Source organism: Sus scrofa, chromosome 2 (genome assembly GCF_054392235.1).
Source record: "Sus scrofa isolate SSC_HxYL_T2T_F1_AM1 chromosome 2, Sscrofa_HxYL_maternal_Yorkshire_Landrace_v2.0, whole genome shotgun sequence".
Lineage (NCBI taxonomy): Eukaryota > Metazoa > Chordata > Mammalia > Artiodactyla > Suidae > Sus > Sus scrofa.
Genome location: NC_139384.1, coordinates 17,068,786 through 17,090,205, shown reverse-complemented (window position 1 = coordinate 17,090,205; position 21,420 = coordinate 17,068,786). Strand labels below are relative to the sequence as shown.

Genomic DNA, 21,420 nt, shown 5'->3' with positions numbered 1-21,420 from the left:
TATGCAATCCATACAAGGCACTCTTCAGGAGGAAGAGAGAGAGAGTGGAAACGTCCACACTGCAAATACAGACCTCAGAACAAATATGAGCTGTGTGGCCTAGAGCAAGTGACTTAACCTCTCTGAGCCTCAGTGTCCTTATGCATAAAGTAGGCATAAGACTCTATTCTCATTGTTGTGCCCTTCCCTTACCTCCCTGCAGGCTCCTCAGTGTACCCAGCTGATCCTCCTTCTGCCACATGCCAATTCTTCACACTCAGACTGTTTATGCGGATACACCACATTAACAAACTGAAGAATCAAAACCATATGATCCTCTCAATAGATGCAGAAAAAGCCTTTGACAAAATCCAACACCCATTTCTGAGAAAATCCCTTCAGAAAGTGGGCATAGCAAGAACTTACCTCAACATAATAAAGGCCATATATGACAAACCCACAGCAAACATCATTCTCAATGGTGAAAAGCTGAAAGAATTCCTGCTGAGATCAGGGACAAGACAAGGATGTCTGCTCTCACCACTACTCTGCAACATAGTTTTGTAAGTCCTAGCCACGGTAATCAGAGAAGTAAAAGAAATAAAAGGAATCCAAATTGGAAAGGGAAAAGTAAAACTATCACTATGTGCAGATGACATGATACTATACCTAGAGAATCCTAAAGACTCTACCAGAAAAATGTTACAGCTCACCCATAAATTTGGCAAAGTCACAGGATACAAAATTAACACACAGAAATTGATGGCATTTCTATACACTAACAATGAAAGAGCAGAAAGAAAAATTAGGGAAGCAATCCCATTAACCATCGCATCCAAAAGAATAAAATACTAGGAGTAAACCTACCTAAAGAGACAAAAGACCTCTACTCTGAAAACTATAAGACACTAATGAAAGAAATCAAAGATGACACAAACAGATGGAAAAATATACCAGGCTCATGGATTAGAAGAGTTAATATTATCAAAATGACTATACTACCTAAGGCAATCTACAGATTCAATGCAATCCCATCAAATTACCAAAGACATTTTTCACAGAACTCGAACAAAATATTTTCAAGTTTGTTTGGAAGCACAACACACCCAGAATAGCCAAAGACATCCTGAAAAAGAAAAAGGGAGCTGGAGGAATCAGGCTCCCAAACTTCAGACTCTACTACAAAGCAACAATCATCAAAACCGTATGGTACTGGCACAAAGACAGTGGAACAGGATAAAAATCCAGAATTCAACCCACGCACCTACAGCCAACTCATCTATGACAAAGAAGGCAAGAATATACAATGAAGAAAGGACAGTTTGTTCAATAAGTGGTGCTGGGAAAACTGGACAGACACATGGAAAAGAATGAAATTGGAACACTCCCTAACACCATACACAAAAATAAACTGCAAATGGATGAAAGACCTAGATATAAGACCAGACACTATCAAACTCCTAGAGGAAAACAGAGGCCAAACACTCTCTCACATAAACAACAGCAACATCTCAGACCCACTTCTTAGAGTATTGATAATAAAAACAAGAATAAACAAATGGGACCTATTTAAACTTAAACCTTTCTGCACAGAAAGGTTCTTTGCAGAACAGATGCTGACTCACAGACATTGAAAAACTTATGGTCTCTGGAGGAGACAGTTTGGGAGGTGGGGGGATGTGCTTGGGCTGTGGGATGAAAATCCTGTGAAATTGGATTGTATGATCATTATACAACTACAGATGCAATAAATTCATTTGAGTAATTAAAAAAAAGAAAAAGTGGGAAAAAAAAAGAATGTTTATGAGAAGAGCAGGAATCATAGATGGGCATGTTTCAGCCTCATGGCAAAAACGGCTATATTAGAAATAGAGACTTTTTCACAAACAATTAATTTCACAAATCAACTCTGTGAAATTTAGCTTTGAGAGTGCTCCTCATTTCTGTAATTGGTTTTTAGATTTGGGGTGTCAAGTAAGAGACGTTCTCTCAAAACATTTGCAAGGACCACTTTGGTTTTCACGTTTTAAAAAAATTAGTTGTGTTTTTCTTTCCAGTAATTAACAGAGCAAGATATACATTTGGTGTCATTCAGTTTTCTCTAAAAAGTTAAAATTTTAAAGTCTCTAGAATGGAAGAAAGAAAAGGAAATTAACATTTATCAAAACTCTGGGTAGAAATGGAAAAAAATACGAGAAAGGATTTCATAAAGAGGTTATCAGGCCCATAAACTATTGGCACTTTTCCTGGGGGGTAAGTTTATTTTTTATTTTATTTTAATTTTTGCTTTTTAGGGCCGCACCCACAACATATGGAGGGTCCTAGGCAGCTAGCTACAGCAGCCAGCCTACGCCACAGCCACAGCAACACAGGAGCCAAACCACAACTGCAACCTACACCACAGTTCACAGTAATGCCAAATCCTTAACCCACTAAGCAGGCCAGGGATCGAACCCACAACCTCATGGTTCCTAGTCAGATTATTTTCCTAAGCACCACAACAAGAACTCCTGGGGGGTAACTTTAATTCTGACTTTTTTTTTTTTTTGTCTTTTTGCCTTTTCTAGGGCCACACCCTAGGCATATGGAGATTCCCAGGCTAGGGGTCTAATCGGAGCTGTAGCCACCGGCCGACGCCAGAGCCACAGCAACTTGGGATCTGAGCCATGTCTGCAACCTACACCACAGCTCACAGCAACGCCGGATCCATAACCCACTGAGCAAGGCCAGGGATCGAACCCACAACTTCATGGTTCCTAGTCAGATTCGTTAACCACTGCACCATGGCAGGAACTCCAATTCTGACATTTTAATCAGCAGGACCAAGGAAGAGACTCTGAAAGGTAAGTGTGTGCTCCTATCAGACAGTAAGTAACTGCACATTTCTCCAGGGTTTGCGGTTAAAAATCCCAAACAAGGATACCATAGAAGCTTAAGATAGACTGGCCCCAATCAACAACTTCTGTTAAACCTTTCTTTCTTCCTTCCTTTCCTTTTTTCTTTCTTTCTGATGAATCTGATGCTTCCCTACGGTTTCTCATTATACCTTTCCTATCAGAAATCCATATCCTCGGAGTTCTAAAAAATAAGATTGGTCTGAACAGTTTTTCAAGACTATCTGAGAGGCTGTATTCTGGCCTTAAGTCCTCAGTCAGTGCACCAAATAAAACAGAATTATAAAAAAACTTTAAATTAAAAAATTGGTACTGGCCTTTTCCAGCATCCTTTTTCTCCCGCATTTTTCTCCTAAGATATTCTTTCACCAGAGGAGCCAGACGCAGGGCCTCTCCTTACCGAGTAACACACACTGTTATATTTGGAAGGACGCTTGTGGATTCCTCCTCTTACAGAAGAGAGATCTGGACCCAGCATCACACAGCTGGTTGGTGCAGAGCCTGGACTAGAACCAGGCTCCACGGCTTCCTGCCCAATACTTGCTCCCTTGCTCATCTCATCTCATCCACTGACTCCTCCCCCTGGTGCTCCCCCAAACCAGGCTTCCAGAAAGAAGGGAGAGCATGAGGGGAGAAAAGAGGCATGTTTCTAACAAAAGGCAAAGCAAAGCTGAAGAGTAAGATCTTTAAAGAGAACAGTAACAACGTGAACAATAATATGAATAATATGGTCCGACTTCATTTTCCCACCTTCCTAAGGTATAATTTCTGACCAGATAGCCTTGCAGAGCCTGGAGACCCTGCAGAAGAGAGGAGTTTTCAGGTATTGGCCAGATTGAGCTGCCAGGGCAAGAGACTGGAAAAAGAAAATAAGGAAAAAAAGAAAAGAAAAGGAAGATATGCCTTGGTGACCAGAGATCTTAGCTCCAGCACCTATAACCAAAGATTCATTATTCTATAGCCATTTTACATACATCTGTCAGGTCTCCCCCCAAAAAGAGAATACAACCTGTTGAAGGCTTTTACAGTGTCTCTTAAAGCCACTGTTGCACCTTACACAGGCTGGGGAACTCAGCAAAGTTAGTGAGTGTTTGGGATTTGATTCCTGAATCCTCCATCTATTATTACAGCTATTTCAAAACCAAGGTATCACTGTTTGTACCTTATAAACACCACCAGAGGATAAAGTATATGTGGGGATATCTAGCATTAAAAAAACAAGCTCTTCTTTATAATTCCAAATTATGTCCCCATAGAGATTAAGTGAATGAGCCTATCTTGAATATTGTTTGTGGCCTTGATTCTTAACTTTATCTTCTGAATCTTTTGCAGGCAAAAAACTGATTCATTTGCATAAAGTCACCCCAGGAAAACAGAAATTTGTTTTATTAACACAGAGACATACAATGAGTATGTTAGTGTGCACTGATAAAAACTTGGAAATCTTGGGCCAAGATTGGTCCTTGGCAAAATTTAGGTTTCTGTGTAGCCTCATCTCCATTCGGGTTTGAAAAATGCCTTCATTTTTTCACCGGAGAAGTCCAGATGTGAAAATGTGTCAGCCAGGCCCCTTGAATTTTTCAAAAAAAAAAAAATGTTTTGAAAAGTGTATTAAAAAAAAAAAAGCAGTTAGTGAAAACTATCTTTGCAAACATCTCCACACTGACTGTATTACAAGTGGCCCTGGTGAAAGTGACTGTAACATCTGCTCTAAGCCAAGTCATTGAGTCACTTTCTCATGATGTCACTGATACTGGCAGAAGAGATCTTAATTGAAGTGATATCTGAAGTCTGCCTCATTAGCCAAAAGAGTCAGCAAATCTAAGACTCTCCGTGTATGGAAGTGCATAGGAGCTAGAGTAAGAAAAATGAAAGGTGCCAACACGTGTGAAAGACTCTGAGTCTTTGTGTACCATGACTCATGGTTAAGGTTCAGTGACTAAACTGAGTCAGAATCTGTTCCACACAGAAAGATACCACTTAATACCTACCTTCCTCTATGGACTCACCAGGTACCATCAATGCCACCACCTCCCTGTGCCAACTCCGGCATTAATGACCTTCTCACAAAGTTACAGTGGAAGAGAACAGGATGAGCCAGTCTACCCTAAAACCCACTAAAATGAGGAGTTGGGAAAATATTGGCCAGACTGAAGCTATACGCATTTAAGGTGAATGAGATGGAAAACTGAGATCAGAGAATTGAATTCCCTGAACTTTTCTAGCATCCCCTGTCTGGGGAATTCCTGAGAAGAGCAAAAGTCAGCGTACCAATTGCTTCCTTCAGAGGTTAAGGAACCTCTCTCTAATTAATCCAATTACAACGTCAGCCCTTCTACTTGCCCCCTTATGATTAGCAACCTCTTGTCATGGCCCCTAGAGTTCTCCCTCTGCATTCTCAAGTAAGTGATGGAGGAGACGCCAACAGCATGTCATCCCTTGGTCCTCACCACACACATCTTCAAGAGGCCCCTGGTGTCCTATTCTAACCTCACCCCTCATTGGACGACTGATGTCGGTGAGCTCCAGGGAGACTTTAACCAAGTGGACCAGGACCACTTCATACACATACGCCACACACATCACCTGAATGACAGATTGTATACGTGGAAGGGCCTTCAAGATCATACTGTCCAATTCATCAATTTTAAACGTGTCAAAGAAGCCAAAGAGGAACAATCACTGTGCAAAGTTATCCTACGCACTGATGGCATGGTTAAACCAAGTCTTTCCTGACTCCTGGTACAGAGGCCTTACAACTACTCATTCTTAAATTCTAAGCATTTTACCATAAGGCATAAGCACATGGTTTTTACATGCAAAGGCTTCAGAAAGACTAGAGTTCCTTAATTGTTGGGCATAGTCTCCCAAGTAACAGCATATTATATTTGTGTTGGGCAGTACCGTGTCTTTCAACTTTTCTTTCTGACATCTTACATACAAAGTAACACTCTAGTCTAGAAACTAGTGTTCCCAGGAGTTCCCGTCTGGTGCAGGGGAAACAAATCTGACTAGGAACCATGTAGCTGAGGGTTCAATCCCCGGCCTCTCTCAGTGGGTTAAGGATCCAACATTACTGTGAGCTGTGGTGTAAGTCGCAGACGTGGCTGAGGTCTGGTGCTGCTGTGGCTCTGGTGTAGGCCAGCAGCAAGAGATCCGATTGGACCCCTAGCCTGGGAACCCTTGCATGCCATGGGTACAGCCCTAAAAAGACAAAAGAGGAAGGAAGGAAGAAAGGAAGAAAGGAAGGAAGGAAAACTAGTGTTCCCACTTGACAGAGTAGGTAACAGTGCTCAGAAAGATTATGAGAATATTTCAAACCTATACAAATAATAAATTTCCCTATTGTGCAAAGGTCTAGGTGTCACATCTCCTGTCAGCAGAGAATACGTCACCAGCAGCTGGTGCCCTTGAGGAAGCAAAGAGGCCAGTAAGAAATTGAACTGATTCTCGTTACGCTGCTCTGCTCTGCTATGTGTAGCCATGCTGCTTCTTCAGAGTTTTTATCTTTAGATAAATAAACTACAGAACAATGGTATACATGTAACTTTTTCTCATAAACTTCCTCAAATGCTGCAAGAACTCAAACTCTATTTTTAAAGCCCCAGGAATTCTCACTAAAGAAGCCTACCTTAAATCCTTCTGTATGTACATCAAGCCCTACCTCCATAATTTGTTTCAAACTAAATGACATTGAGCCTTTCTCAACTCTCTTACTAAAATATCTCTGGAAAAGAAAAAGTGTTGCAAAAACAGAGCATCATTAACAGCTGGTCTACATCCAGAACCTGGGAAGGACTTCTAGGAGTAACAAGGCAGGTGGAATGGAATGAAGAGATACAAACGATGGCCATGCATGCAATTCTGTTGGCCTAAAAATGTAGGAAGAGAGCAGTTTCTTTCTCGCTCACCTCACCCCTTTCTGTCTCAGACTCACACACATGTGCATATGTACACATAGACACACACATGCACACACACACCATTTTCTTAGAAATAATTAATACTGGCGTTATTTAATCTTTCTAGCTTTACTGAAGTATTCTTAACAAGTAAAAATTGTACCTAGTTAAGGTAAACCGTGTGATGATCTGATATACATATACATTGTGAAATTTTACTACCATCAAGGTAACTAAACAAACCTGGAGTGGAGGACTACAATGAAAGAAAAGAATAATTCAAGGAGGAGAAAGAGAGGATGACAGATGAAACAATACTAGCAGAATGTTAATCACTGAAACTAGATGAAGTTTTCACGGGGATTCATTATAATAATCTCTGTAATTTTGTGTAAGTTTAAAAATTTCTCTAGGGATAGGTTAAAACACAAACAACAAAAAATAATATCCAATCATGGAATAAAGGGGAAAGACTAATGTAGCAGTTCAGGCAAATGGGTAGAAGTAGATTGGACTTGGGCAGTAGTTGGGATGGGAAGATTGGATGGATTCTGAATACACGTTGGAAATAAAGTAGACAGGGTTTGCTAGTGGATTAATTTGAGGTGAGGAAAAATGGTACCCAGATGTTTGGTGTGAGCAAACTGGGAGAATGGTGATATTGTTCTGAATTGATAAATGCAGAGAGAGGAATAGGTTGGAGTCAAAGTCAATAATTTTGTTTTGATCATATGAGGTTTAAGATGACTACCTACATCCTAGGGGAAATTTTAAGTAGACAGTTGGCTATTCCAATCTACTTCCAGGATTATACAAGAGCTAAAAATTTCAAAGACAGGGCATAGCCAGTATTTATCATCATGAAAACAGATAAGATTGTGTAGGGAGAGAGTGGAGACAGAAAAGAAAGGAATTCCAGGACTGAACTTGGGAAGCACCAATATTCAGAGTTCAAGAAGCAGCAAAAGAGTTAGCAAAAGAGTCTGAGAATAAAAGTCCAGGAAAGAGCACACCCCAGAAACCAAGAAAAGAAATTTCAAAAAGGAAAAAGTGATCAGTGACATCAACGGCTGCTTAGAAGTCAAATAAGAAAAGGATTCAAAAAAAGACCACTGTACTTGGTAGCATGAGGTCAATTTGGGATATAAGGAACTGGAAGAAATGGCTTTGAATAGAAGCAGGAGAATGAAAGATTCCTTGTGTAATTGCTGCCACAATTAAACTAATTAACATATCCATCACTTCACATAGTTACCATTTTGGTGTGCACGTGGAGAGGACACTTAAGATCTACTCTCTTAACAAATTTTAAGTATACAGTACATTATTATTAACTACAGTTTTTGCTGTACATTAGATCTCTTCATCTTTAAGTGAAAGATTTGTCTTGTAACCTCTAACACCTAAAATGCCACATTATACACCTTAAAAATATACATTCTCAGAATTCCCATCATGGCTCAGTGGAAATGAATCTGACTAGAATCTATGAGGACGCAGATTTGCTCCCTGGCCTGTCTCAGCAAGTTAAGGATCTGATATTGCCATGAGCTGTGGTGTAGGCCAGCAGATACAGCCCCTATTAGACTCCTATATATACATTTTCTAATTTGTCAATCTCACTTCAATAAAACTAGGAAAAAAACCATATTTGTAAGAAAGGAAATATACTATGCCATAGGATACAGCTATAATAGTTACACAGCCATAGCAATTTAAAAATTAAGTTGTGGAAGTAAAATAGATGAATGCGTGTGTCTTCATCCATAATGGAAAACATGCAGAGCATAAAAGTTAAAATCAAGGGGGAAAAAAAGAAAAAGAAGAATTCAATAGATAACATTTTCATCAGAATTGATCAAGCAGAAGAAAGAATCTGTGCAGTAAAAGACAGGATCTTTGAAATGACCCAGTCAGAAAAGAACATTCAAAAAAAGAAAAAGTGAAGAATATGCCAATTATATCTCAATAAAACTGAAAGGAAAAATAAAATATTATGGTGCTTGTAAAATTTTTTTAAAGAAGTAAAGAAACCCTACTTGAACAATAGGACATCATTAAAGAATATATATAACTAAATCACTGTTCTATACAACTGAAATTAACACAGCATTATAAATCAACTACACTTCAATTTAAAATAAGTAAAAAAATTTTAATGAAGAAATGATTTGTGAATTAATGGAATCACAGGAGAAGCGACAGAGAAGGAGGCAGAAAGGTTATTTAAAGAAATAACAATCAAGTTCCCGCTGTGGCTCAGCAGGTTAAGAACCCAACTAGTATCCATGAGGATGTGTGTTTGATCCCTGCCCTCACTCAGTGGGTTAAGGACCCAGCATTGCTGCAAGCTGTGGCTAAAGCTTGGATCTGGTGTTGCTGCAGCTCTGATTCAACCCCTAGCCTGGGAACTTCAATACGCCATGTGTGCTGCCCTAAAAAGACCAAAATAAGAAAGAAAAAGAAATTAAGACTTAATTTCCCCAATCTGGAGAGATATTTGGATACTTCAGTTAATAAAGCTAATAAGTCACCAAAATTTCAATGCAAAACAATCTTCTCCAGACCATAGTAATACAATTTTTAAAAACAAAGACAGAACATTTTAAAAGCAGCAAGAGAAAAAATATTTCTCTCATTCAAGGGATCTTCACAAAGGCTATCAGCAGATTTCTCAGCAGACTTTCGAGGTCAGGAGAGAGTGGGGTGACCCAGGCACACCTCATTTTATTGTGCTTCACTTTTTTGGACACCACCTACACAAAATGGCATATTAATCAGTCATGAGAAAAAAGGAAATTGTACCTTTGCAACTTCATGAATAGTCTTTGAGGGCATTATGCCGAATGAAATAAGTCAGAAAGAGAGAGACAATAACTGTCTGACCTCACTGTACACTTTAAATTTACACAAATGTTATATGTCAGTTATATCTCAAATACTTAGAAAATAAACACACAGGTTTTTTTTTTAATTTTTTTAAAACTGTACAACACTGCTAAAGAACACAAAAGAAGATAGCAAATGGAAAAAGAACATGGTTTTGGACAGAAAGACCCACATTAAAGTAATGATTCTTATCAGTTGCATCATTTGCAAAGATTTTCTCCCATTCTATGGGTTGTCTTTTGGTTTGTTTGTTTTTTTTTTTTTTAATGGTTTTCTCTGTTGTACAAAATCTTTTGAGTTTAATTAGGTACCATTGGTTCGTTTTCATCTTTACTGTCATTATTCTAGGAGATGGATAAAACAAGACGTTGCTGTGATTTATGTCAAAGAGGGCTCTGCCTATGTTTCCCTCTAGGAATTTTATATTATCTGCCTTTACATTTAGGTCTTTAATCCATTTTGAGTTTATTTTTGTGCATGGTGTTAGAAAATGTTCTAATTTCATTCTTTTACATGTAGCTATCCAGTTTCCCCAGCACCACTTACTGAAGAGACTCTTTCCTCCACCCGTATATTCTTGCCTCTTTCGTCATAGATTCGTTAACCAAGGGTGCTTGGGTTTATTTCTGGCCTTTCTATCCTACTCCATTCCAATGACTTTCATTCAGCACAGGATCCAATCCGGGATCACAGGTTGCATTCAGTTATCATCTAACTGCAATGCGGGAAAATTGCTCAATTCTTTTCTCCTGTACATCAGAAGAAGACAGGCCAGTAATTTTGCAAAATTTTGCTAGACTGGGGTTTTCCTGACATTTTGTGATGATTAAACTCAGATTATGTGTTTTGGTGGGAACACCACAGTCACGATACTGAGCCTCTTCTGTCTCAATACCAATGATTAACTTTGAGTTAATTAAGGGACTACCTTCCAGGTTTCTCCACCAGAGAATTATGTTTTTAAGGTTCGCAGTTAATAACTATGTTGTGGGGAAATACCTGGAGATGACGCAAAATCTTATTTCTCACCAAGAAAATGTTCAGTGATGATCAATTCTCTCAGGACTGCTTTCACAAGACAGATTAATTATTACAACTTTTCTAAGAATTGGTTTACTACTATGCATCAAAAGCTGCAATACCTTTTAAAACAGTCAATTAACTATAGCAGGTGAGATTTTTTAAAAAAATCAAAATATAGTAAAAGATTACTATTCAAAATACTTAGCACATTGAAGTTTTTGGTAGTAATGACCTAAAACAAATCTAAACAACTAACAGAAAAAACGGCCAGTTAATAATAGTACATCCATAAGAGGATCTATTTTATAAGTGATCACAATAAAGTTGTTAAAAGGTGGGAAGCTATTAGAATAATTCTAGAACTAACAAGTCCTGGCATCTGTCTTTCGTCCCACTCTGTCTCCTCAGTTTGGACTCAACATCATTCTAAACCCCAGGATCAACACCAAGACTCAGACTCTATTTCTCCTCTAGTTTCACTGTCCTGATCCACAGCCTCTTCACGGCTTTCTTCATCTCGGCATTTCTCAAGGAGTAGATGACAGGGTTCAGGAGTGGGGTGATCCCTGTGTAGAACACAGCTACCACCTTGTCCACAGGCAGGATGGTGGAAGGCCTCAGATAGATGAAGAGGCAGGGCCCAAAGAACAGGGTAACCACAGCGATGTGGGACCCACAGGTGGAGAGGGCCTTGCGCCGCCCCTCAGAGCTTTGAGTCCTCAGATGGAGCAAGATGACCGCGTAGGAAACCAAAAGGACCAGGAAGCTGACCACAGACAGGGTCCCCCCATTGGCAACCATCAGCAGACCAATCAGGAAAGTGTCAGAGCAGGCAAGCTTGAGCAGGGGAAGCACATCACAGAAGTAGTGATCAATCACATTGGGGCCACAGAAGGGCAGGCGGAAAATGAGGAGGATTTGGGCCAAGGAATGCACAAAGCCCCCTGCGCCTGCTACTCCCACCAGGAAGGCACACACCTGCCTGTTCATGATGGTGGCATAGCTGAGGGGCTTACAGATGGCCACGTAGCGTAGCGGTCATAGGCCATCACAGTGAGCAGGAAAATCTCAGTGCCACCAAAGAAGTGGATGAAGAAAAGCTGTGACATGCAGCCCCACAGACATATAGCTTTTCTTTCAGCCAGAAAATCTGAGATGAGTTTGGGGGCTGAGGTAGAGGAGCAGCAGATCTCCACAAAGGACAGGGAGCTGAGGAAGAAGTACATGGGGGAGCCGAGGCTTCTGCTGGTCATGACGGTGAGCACAATGATGAAATTCCCCAGCACAATGGCTGTGTACAAGAGCAGAAATATCACAAAGCAGACTTTCTGCACCTTCGGATCGGGAGAAAGTCCCAGAAAAATAAATTCTGTCACATTGTGTGTGTTAGCCATGATGTCACCACAAGGATGTGTGATCTAAAATGCTACAAAAGACTCCTTTGGTAACCACAAGAATTAAATAATAATCCCCTCCCTATCTGATTCAAACTCTGCAACTTTGGAGTCTTCTCAGAAATAGGAAATCCAGAGTTCCCGTCATGGAGCAGCAGAAACGAAACCAACTAGGAGCCATGAGGTTGCGGGTTCAATCCATGGCCTCAATCAGTGGGTTAAGGATCCAGCTTTGCCGTGGGCTGTGGTGTAGGTTGCAGATGCGGCTCGGATCCAGTGTTGCTGTGGCTATGACATAAGCCGGTGGCCACAGCTCCGATTCGACCCCTAGCCTGGGAACCTCCATATGCCACAGGTGCGGCCCTAAAAGGACAAAAGACAAAGAAAAAGAAAGAAAGCAATAGGAAATCCATCTCTGCAATCCATCGACCCTCACTTGCGGTGGCCCTCTTCGCTTAGGACACTTTGAAAATACAGCACCTTACACACTGAATCAGAACTGTTCTATGTGACCATCTGACCCACAAAACTGTGAACTTTCTCGAGCAGAGATTCTATCTTGCTACCACTCTGTCTCCCGAGCTCCAAAAATACACATTCAGTGAATGTACACAGAATGGAAGAACAGCAGATATAGATCTTCTTAGCACATTATTTAGACACTGCAGGTGCTCACTAAAGATCAAAAGAACAAAGGTCCCCAAGGACAAAGACCACACCATCTCCACCCCTGCATCCCATACCTACCACTGCCCTTGCCTGAGGCAAAGACCAGACCCATGTGAGAGCACTCTGAGAAATACCATGGGCTTCCTGGAAGCATTCCTTTTATTTTCAAAGTGAAAGTGTAATCATCAGATGCAAAAGACAGGCATACACAAAACAAAACCCACCCCAGTGATTCTTTGGCTTTGCTATTTCACCACAGGTCCCTTTTCTGCTCTGACCGCAGACAGACAAATAATGCCCTGAGAACATCCCTCATCTTGTGCAAGTTTCCCAGGTATTCCACTGGAAATGATTAAAGCCAAGCCATCAACCAGAGCTCCTACATCTCAGGACTTTCCACATGGAGGATCTGCTCCCCCACAGCCTTAGGCTTGGGAATGCTGAGACTAAGCCACTGGATCTGCTCCGCCTGACTTAGAACAGGAACACAGTAGACTTGCCTCCCACGTGTTCCTCAGAGAAATAAGAATTCTGGCAGCTCATCCTTGCATTCACTCTGCTGGAGAGACACCAGGGGGAAGGCATGATGATCACGTGAGAACAAGTGGGTCCCCAGAGAGCCAGGCTCCCCTTCCTCATCAGGCACACGGCCTCCTGGGAAGCAGGACCTGGACACTCTCAGACTTCTTGGTAGGAAACGTGACTTCAGAAAAGAATAGGAAGTCAGACAGTGAGACACCAACGTCATATGCTATCATTTATATGTGCAATCAAAAAAGAAGGGACACAATGAACGTCTTTACAGAACAGATACTGACTCCCAGACTTTGAAAAACTCATGATTTCTAAAGGAGACAGGGTGGAGGGCGGAGGATGGGCTGGGGGTTGGGGATGGAAACGCTGGAAAACTGGGTTATGATCATCATCGTACAACTAAAATTTAATAAAATTCATTGAGTTTAAAAACATTCAGAGGACATACAGTCAGAGGACATACTCTTTTTTTGTTGTTTTTTGCTATTTCTTTGGGCCGCTCCCGCGGCATAGGGAGGTTCCCAGGCTAGGGGTCGAATCGGAGCTGCAGCCACTGGCCTACACCAGAGCCACAGCAACGCAGGATCCGAGCCGCATCTGCAACCTACACCGCAACTCACGGCAACGCCAGATCGTTAACCCACTGAGCGAGGGCAGGGACTGCACCTGCAACCTCATGGTTCCTAGTCGGATTCATTAACCACTGAGCCACAACGGGAACTCCACACAGTAAATATTTTAGGCTTTACAGACCATACTGGTCTCTGTCACAACTAACTCAACCATGCCACTCTGACACAAAAACTGCCACAGGTAAAAAGTAAAATAATAAGCATGACTATAGTCCAATGAAAACTTATTTATGGGCACTGAAGTTTGAATTACAAATAACTGTCATGTATTACAACATACGACTCTACTTCTTTTCAGCCATTTAAAAATGTGAAAATCATTCTTAGCTCATAGGTCATACAAAAGCAGGCAATGGGTTGGACGTGGATGAAGCCACACTTCAGAGCCCAGACAACAACTGTCTAGAAAGGGAAGAGTCTCGTAACATTATGCAGTTGAAGATATTAATGGTTAATAGTAGTTTTATTGTATATCACCTCCCAGAGACATCTCCCTTCTACCAATGCCCTACTCCCATGAACTAAGGCTCCTACTACGGAATTTCAGATATTATAATCCTATTAAAGGGACCAGGGCACCAATGAAGTAGAAAAGCCTTCCTGGGAGTCCTGCAAGATTACACTGATAGGGAGGGACAAAGAAAAATGTAATCTTCTGTTTCCAAGTCCCATGATCCTTCCACAAACCACAGCATGCAGACACTGAGAGAAAAAGGGAATGAATCCCACATTGTACAGGTAGAAGATGACAGGGTGAGAATTTGAGCTCAGGTGTTCCTCCTTGAAGTCTGTGCACTTTGCACTATGGACTACCAAAGAAGAGAAGGAATTTTCAGCATTTCCCAAAATAGGGACAGCTAGGAAAGGGCTGTGACTGAGATCATCTAAAATACCACATGGCACAATTTCCCAAGGTGGCTCAGCGGTACCCAACCCAACTAGTATCCATGAGCATGCGGGTTCCATCTCTGGCCTTGCTCAGTCGGTTAAGGATCCGATGCTGCCATGAGCTATGGTGTAGCTCACAGACGTGGCAGCTACAGTTCTGACTCAACCCCTAGCTTGGAAATTTCCATATGCCACACATGCAGCCCTAGAAAAAAATCAATCAATAAATAAATACAATATAGCATTACCTGCTCCTATCTCACATAGAACACGGTGGTGTAAGAGACACCAAAAGTACATTGGATGGGAATATAATCTCAGATTCTCCATAGAGGATGTTAACAAAGTAGTATTTCTATATTAATCTCATCCAAAGGGTGACTTTAAGTGGTATTTCTCCTGTCATCACTGCTCAGGCTTATTAATGAGTCTGGTTCTCCAGTGATGGTGTATTTATTAACATTAAGATAGTTACTGTGACACAGAAAACAGACTCGTGGTTGCCAAGGGGTGGGGGGCAAAGAGAGTGGAATGGACTGGGAGTTTGCAGTTAGTTAGTGCAAACTATTATGTTTAGAATGGATAAGCGATGAGGTCCTACTGTATACCACAGGGAAATATATCCAGTCTCTTGGGATAGACCATGATGGAAGATAACATAAGAAAGGGAATGTAGGAGTTCCAATTGTGGCTCAGTGGTAATGAACTTGACTAGTATCCATGAGGACGTGAGTTGGATCCTTGGCCCCACTCAGTGGCTTAAGGATCCGGCTTTGCCTTGAGCTGCCATCTAAGTTGCAGACGTGGTTCAGATCTGGCATGGCTGTGGCTGTGGCTCTAAGATGGCAATTGCAGCTCCAATTCAATCTGACCCCTAGCCTGGGGAACTTCCATATACCATGGGTGAGGCCCTAAAAGTCAAAAAAGAAAGAAAGGTAATGCATATATACATATGTGACTGGTTCACTTTGATGTATGGCAGAAATTGGCACAAAATTATACATCAATGATAATTTAATAGAAATAAAATTAAAAAATAAAAAGATATATGCACCTCAATGGGAGGTGTTGATGTGACTGAAAAGTTAATATAAAGAACAGCTCAAAATCAAAAAACAAAAAAACAATAAAAGATGGTTATGCGGATTTTTTGTTAATTGGAGTGATTCTACAAGGCAACGTGAAAGGAATCATCATTTCTATGCAAAGAAAACAATTGGAAAAGTGCAATCTAGGAACTGAAGCCTAGGATTGGATGCTGAGATCACAGGACATTCTTCATGCTTCACATCACTGTGTATGGACTTTGAGACCAGAGGTTCCATATGATGAGTATCTTCTGTATTCCATTAATTTATTTAATTTGGTATCCATGTCACCAGCTACTATTGGCTGAGAACATAGTGTGTGCATAAAACCATGCTAGACACTGAGGCAGCGCCGAAAGGTAAACAGTCCTCTGCCCTCAAGTAGGCACCAAGGTATACACATCCGGAAACAGCAATAGTACAAAACGGAAAGGCGTACATACCTTACAAAGCAGTCCCTATACACAGAGGACAGCCAATTTTCAGAAGCGAGTCTTTCCAACCCAAGGAAACTGGTCAAGGTGTGATGAAGAGAAGCCTACCTGGAAGCATTTTTCATGAGGGTTGGCTTGAACAGACTGAGTGAGTCAAGGCTTAAACAGAACAGGGGCCAAGGTCCTTTGGAATTTCCAGGAAGTTTGGGGCCCTGTAGGCTGATAAAGGGATGCCTTTATTCCATCACTGAGGGTGGCCAGTCAAGCTTGCTTGAATTCCCAAGAACACGCCAGTTACCCCTTTACAAAGAAGTTTCTTCACCCATTCAGTAAATTCATTAGTGGAACCTAAATCATCATTTATAAAATAGGCTTTATAGACATTAAAGAGCCACAAGTATCTCGAGTACCTACATAATTATATATTTTATTGCTTTTAATGACAGTGAGGATATACAAAGAGAAAGTTGAGACACGAGGTAACAATCAGATAGGAAATCATCTACAAGCATGAATTCTGTGGGGAAACCTAGCTTTAATGATGGCAACATGGAAGCACTAGGGAAGGCTGGGATTTCCTAGTGGTGCCTAAAGCAAAAGAAAAATTAAATACTCATCATCCCAGCACAGTGTTAAAAAAAAAACAAAAAACACTGCAAAAAAACATGAAAAGATTAACACTGTTCTCCGCATGTTCACTAAAATCAGAATGTATATTTGGTCCCTCTAGGCATACTAATTTCTTCATATTTTCATTTTTATTCCACCCCCGAGTTCACTTTCCTGCCCCACAACCTCCTCACAGCGATTTTCACCTCTGCATTTCTGAGGGTGTAGATGATGGGGTTCAGCATGGGGGTGACCATCGTGTAGAACACGGCCACCAGTTTGTCCTCAGTGAAGGTGGAGGGGGGCCGCATGTAGAGGAAGATGGCAGGTCCAAAGAACAACACGACCACCGTGATGTGAGAGGCACAGGTGGAGAGGGCTTTGCGCCTTCCCTCTGCAGAATGGTTCCTCAAGTTGACCAGGATGACAATATAGGAGGACACCAAGAGGAGAAAGGAGAAGATAGAGAATAATCCACTGTTGGCCAACACAATAAGCCCCTCCACAGAGGTGTCAGTGCAGGCGAGCTTGAATAAGGGGTGGAGGTCACAGAAGTAGTGGTCAATCACATTGGGACCACAGAAGGATAACTGGAGAGTGACAATAATCTGAACCATGGAGTGAAAAAAGCCCCCCAGCCAGGAACCAGCCACCAGACGGTGACACACAGCCCGGCTCATGATGACTGTGTAGTGAAGGGGTTTGCAGATGGCCACATAGCGGTCATAGGCCATTACTGTGAGCAAGAAGATCTCAGCAACTCCAAAGAAGTGGAAGAAGAATATCTGAGCCACACAGCCCTCCAGGGAGATGGTTTTAACCTTGGAAAGCAAGTCTGCGATGAACTTGGGGGCAACAGTAGAGGAGTAGCTGATCTCCACCAGGGACAGGTAACTCAGGAAGAAGTACATGGGGGAATGGAGATTCTGACTGACTTTGACTGTCAGAACAATGAGGCCATTGCCCACCACCGTGGCCAGGTACACAGGAAGAAACACTACAAAGCACACTCTCTGCACCTCTGGATCCTCAAAAAGACCAGTGATAATCAACTCAGTCACATTATTTGTAGGCGCCATGGAAGTGATTCACATGTACTAGACAGGAGGTAATCAGAGGCCTGCAAGAACATAAACACTGATTGTATCCAATTCATCTCATTTATAGCAAGTTAGACAGTAAACCAGTTTACAATAGAAATTTATCAAAAACTCATTCATTTAGCTAATGCATACTCATTCAGCTTTAAATATGACCACGGGGAGTTTCTGCCATGGCTCAATTGTAACGAATCTGACTAGTATCCATGAGGATGCGGTTTCAATCCCTGGCCTCGCTCATTGGGTTAAGGATCTGGCATTGCCATGTGCTGTGGTGTAGTTGCAGACACGCTGAGTTCTGGTGTTGCTGTGGCTGTGGTGTAGGCCAGAAGCTACAGCTCAGATTAGTCCCCTAGCCTGGGAACCTCCATATGCTGCGTGTGCAGCCTTAAAAAGACCTTTAATTAATTAATATGACCATGCTAACAACAGTTTGTATATTAAAAAATTAAGGTTCAGAGAAATGGTTATTTACCCAGGAATACACAGAAAGTAGAAAATTCTGAGACTCACAACCAGACTTTCTAACTTCAGTCGGGGTTCTTTCTAACCTACCACAAGCTATTCTAAATTTAGAGAGCCATTCAAGTTCAGAGCCTCTATCTTTATTATCATCATAACATTTTTCATGCTTTCTCTTCTCGGGGACTTCCCAGAACACGCTTCTCCTGAACTCCTCCTTTTCTTCATCTCTGCCTCAGGGAGTCATCTTCCCAGGGATACTGCTCCCCTTTCCAAGAGGTGCTCTGTCCTGTCCTCTTCACTCCATTCTGCCAGCCCTCAGCCTACTCAGGTCAGATCGCTTCACACGTCTTACAGCTTCAACAATGATGTTCAGCAATCCCACTCCTGGGCATCTATCCAGAGAAAACCATGATTCACAAAGACACATGTACTCCGATGTTCACTACAGCACTCTTTTCAATAGCCAAGGCATGGAAACAACCTAAATACCCATTGACGGAGGAGTGGATCAAGAAGATGAGGTACATATACACAATGGAATATCACTCAGCCGTTAAAAGGAATGAAATACCGGCATTTTTTAGCAGCATGGATGAACCTGGGAATTATCATGCTAAGTGAAGTCAGTCAGTCAATGAGATACCAACATCAAATGCTTTCACTGACATCTGGAATCTGAAAAAAGGACAGAATGAACTTTGCAGAACAGATACTGACTCATAGACTCTGAAAAACTTATGGTCTCCAAAGGAGACAGTTTGGGGGGTGGAGAGATGTGCTGGGGTTGTGGGATGGAAATCCTATAAAAGTGGATTGTGATGATCATTGTACAACTACAAATGTAATAAATTCATTGAGTAATAAAAAAATAAAAAATAAAAACGATGTTCATACAGCAAATGCTTGAACACTCTGGAGAGAATCAACTTACTAGTTTGCCTCCATCATTTCACTGTCACTGTCACAACTCTTGCCCCACTGCCCACACTCTGGGCAGCTCTGAACTCACAGAGGTTGTCCTCTGAGAGCACTGTTAGGGCTGACCAGCCTGCTTCTCCCTATTCCAGGTTGGGAGTCGGAAGCAAAGTGTCCGGTAACGAGAGTGAGGGTTTCTCTGTGAGTTACTCCCTGAGCACATCCTCCACATCAACAGATCCCCAGACTAAACAGAAGAAACGCAGATCACAGCACCACCTCAAGCTAACAATGCCACGTGATTCAGAACAATTCTCTCTAAACAAAAACCAAGCAGGAGGCATAACTCTCCCAGACTTCAAGAAATACTACAAAGCCACAGTCATCAAAACAGGGTGGTACTGGTATCAAAAGAGACAGACAGACCAATGGAACAGAATAGAGACTCCAGAAATAAACCCTGACACCTATGGTCAATTCATCTTTGACAAGGGAGGCAAGAACATAAAATGGGAGAAAGAAAGTCTATTCAGCAAGCATTGCTGGGAAACCTGGACAGCTGCATGCAAAGCAATGAAACTAGAACACACCCTCACACCATGCACAAAAATAAACTCCAAATGGCTGAAAGACTTCAATATACGACAGGACACCATCAAACTCCTAGAAGAAAACATAGGCAAAACACTCTCTGACATCAACCTCATGAATATTTTCTCAGGTCAGTCTCCCAAAGCAATCGAAATTAGAGCAAAAATAAACCCATGGGACCTCATCAAACTGAAAAGCTTTTGCACAGCAAAGGAAACCCAAAAGAAAACAAAAAGACAACTTACAGAATGGGAGAAAATAGTTTCAAATGATGTAACTGACAAGGGCTTAATCTCTAGAATATATAAACAACTTATACAACCCAACAGCAAAAAAACCAATCAATCAATGGAAAAATGGGCAAAAGACCTGAATAGACATTTCTCCAAAGACGATATACAGATGGCCAACAAACACATGAAAAAATGCTCAACATCGCTGGTTATAAGAGAAATGCAAATCAAAACGACCATGAGTTACCACCTCACACCAGTCAGAATGGCCATCATTCATAAATCCACAAATAACAAGTGCTGGAGGGGCTGTGGAGAAAAGGGAACCCTCCTGCACTGCTGGTGGGAATGTCAACTGGTACAGCCACTATGGAGAACAGTTTGGAGATACCTTAGAAATCTATCCAGAGAACTTCCATATGACCCTGCAATCCCACTCTTGGGCATCTATCCGGACAAAGCTCTACTTAAAAGAGACACATGCACCCGCATGTTCATTGCAGCCCTATTCACAATAGCCAGGACATGGAAACAACCCAAATGTCCATCAACAGATGATTGGATTCGGAAGAGGTGGTATATATACACAATGGAATACTACTCAGCCATAAAAAAGGATGACATCATGCCATTTGCAGCAACATGGATGGAACTAGAGAATCTCATACTGAGTGAAATGAGCCAGAATGACAAAGGCAAATACCATATGATATCACTTATAACTGGAATCTAATACCCAGCACAAATGAACATCTCCTCAGAAAAGAAAATCATGGACTTGGAGAAGAGACTTGTGGCTGCCTGATGGGAGGGGGAGGGAGTGGGAGGGATCGGGAGCTTGGGCTTATCAGACACAACCTAGAATAGATTTACAAGGAGATCCTGCTGAATAGCATTGAGAACTATGTCTAGATACTCATGTTGCAACAGAAGAAAGGGTGGGGAAAAACTGTAATTGCAATGTATACATGTAAGGATAACCCGACCCCCTTGCTGTACAGTGGGAAAATAAAAAAAAAAAAACAATACTCTCTAGATTAATGTGACCTATTAGGCATTTTGTCACCATGTTTGATCCATGAGAAATAAGGAAGAAATGATGTGAACACCTTAATTCTCTTTTATAAATTCACCCATTGTTTTTTCCCGTATCCCTGATTTCATGCTGAAATTTTCAAGAA

General features: G+C 41.5%; 3 protein-coding genes and 1 pseudogene across 4 annotated transcripts in view; all 4 read right to left on the bottom strand.

Annotated features, from left to right (window-relative positions):
- LOC110255252 (olfactory receptor 4S1) overlaps positions 1-21,420 on the bottom strand; it is a 100,619-nt gene that overhangs the window by 26,966 nt on the left and 52,233 nt on the right. The gene's annotated exons all lie outside the window — the stretch shown is intronic.
- LOC100515430 (olfactory receptor 4X1) overlaps positions 1-21,420 on the bottom strand; it is an 81,307-nt gene that overhangs the window by 7,654 nt on the left and 52,233 nt on the right. The gene's annotated exons all lie outside the window — the stretch shown is intronic.
- Positions 11,088-12,081, bottom strand: LOC100523356 (olfactory receptor 4X2-like; annotated as a pseudogene).
- LOC100523534 (olfactory receptor 4B1-like) overlaps positions 15,801-21,420 on the bottom strand; it is a 57,827-nt gene continuing 52,207 nt past the window's right edge. The window contains exon 3 of the mRNA XM_085010083.1: positions 15,801-18,055. Coding sequence (XP_084866209.1) covers positions 17,085-18,014 — 930 coding nt within the window. The 5' untranslated portion in view covers positions 18,015-18,055 and the 3' untranslated portion in view covers positions 15,801-17,084. The remainder of the gene's footprint in view (positions 18,056-21,420) is intronic.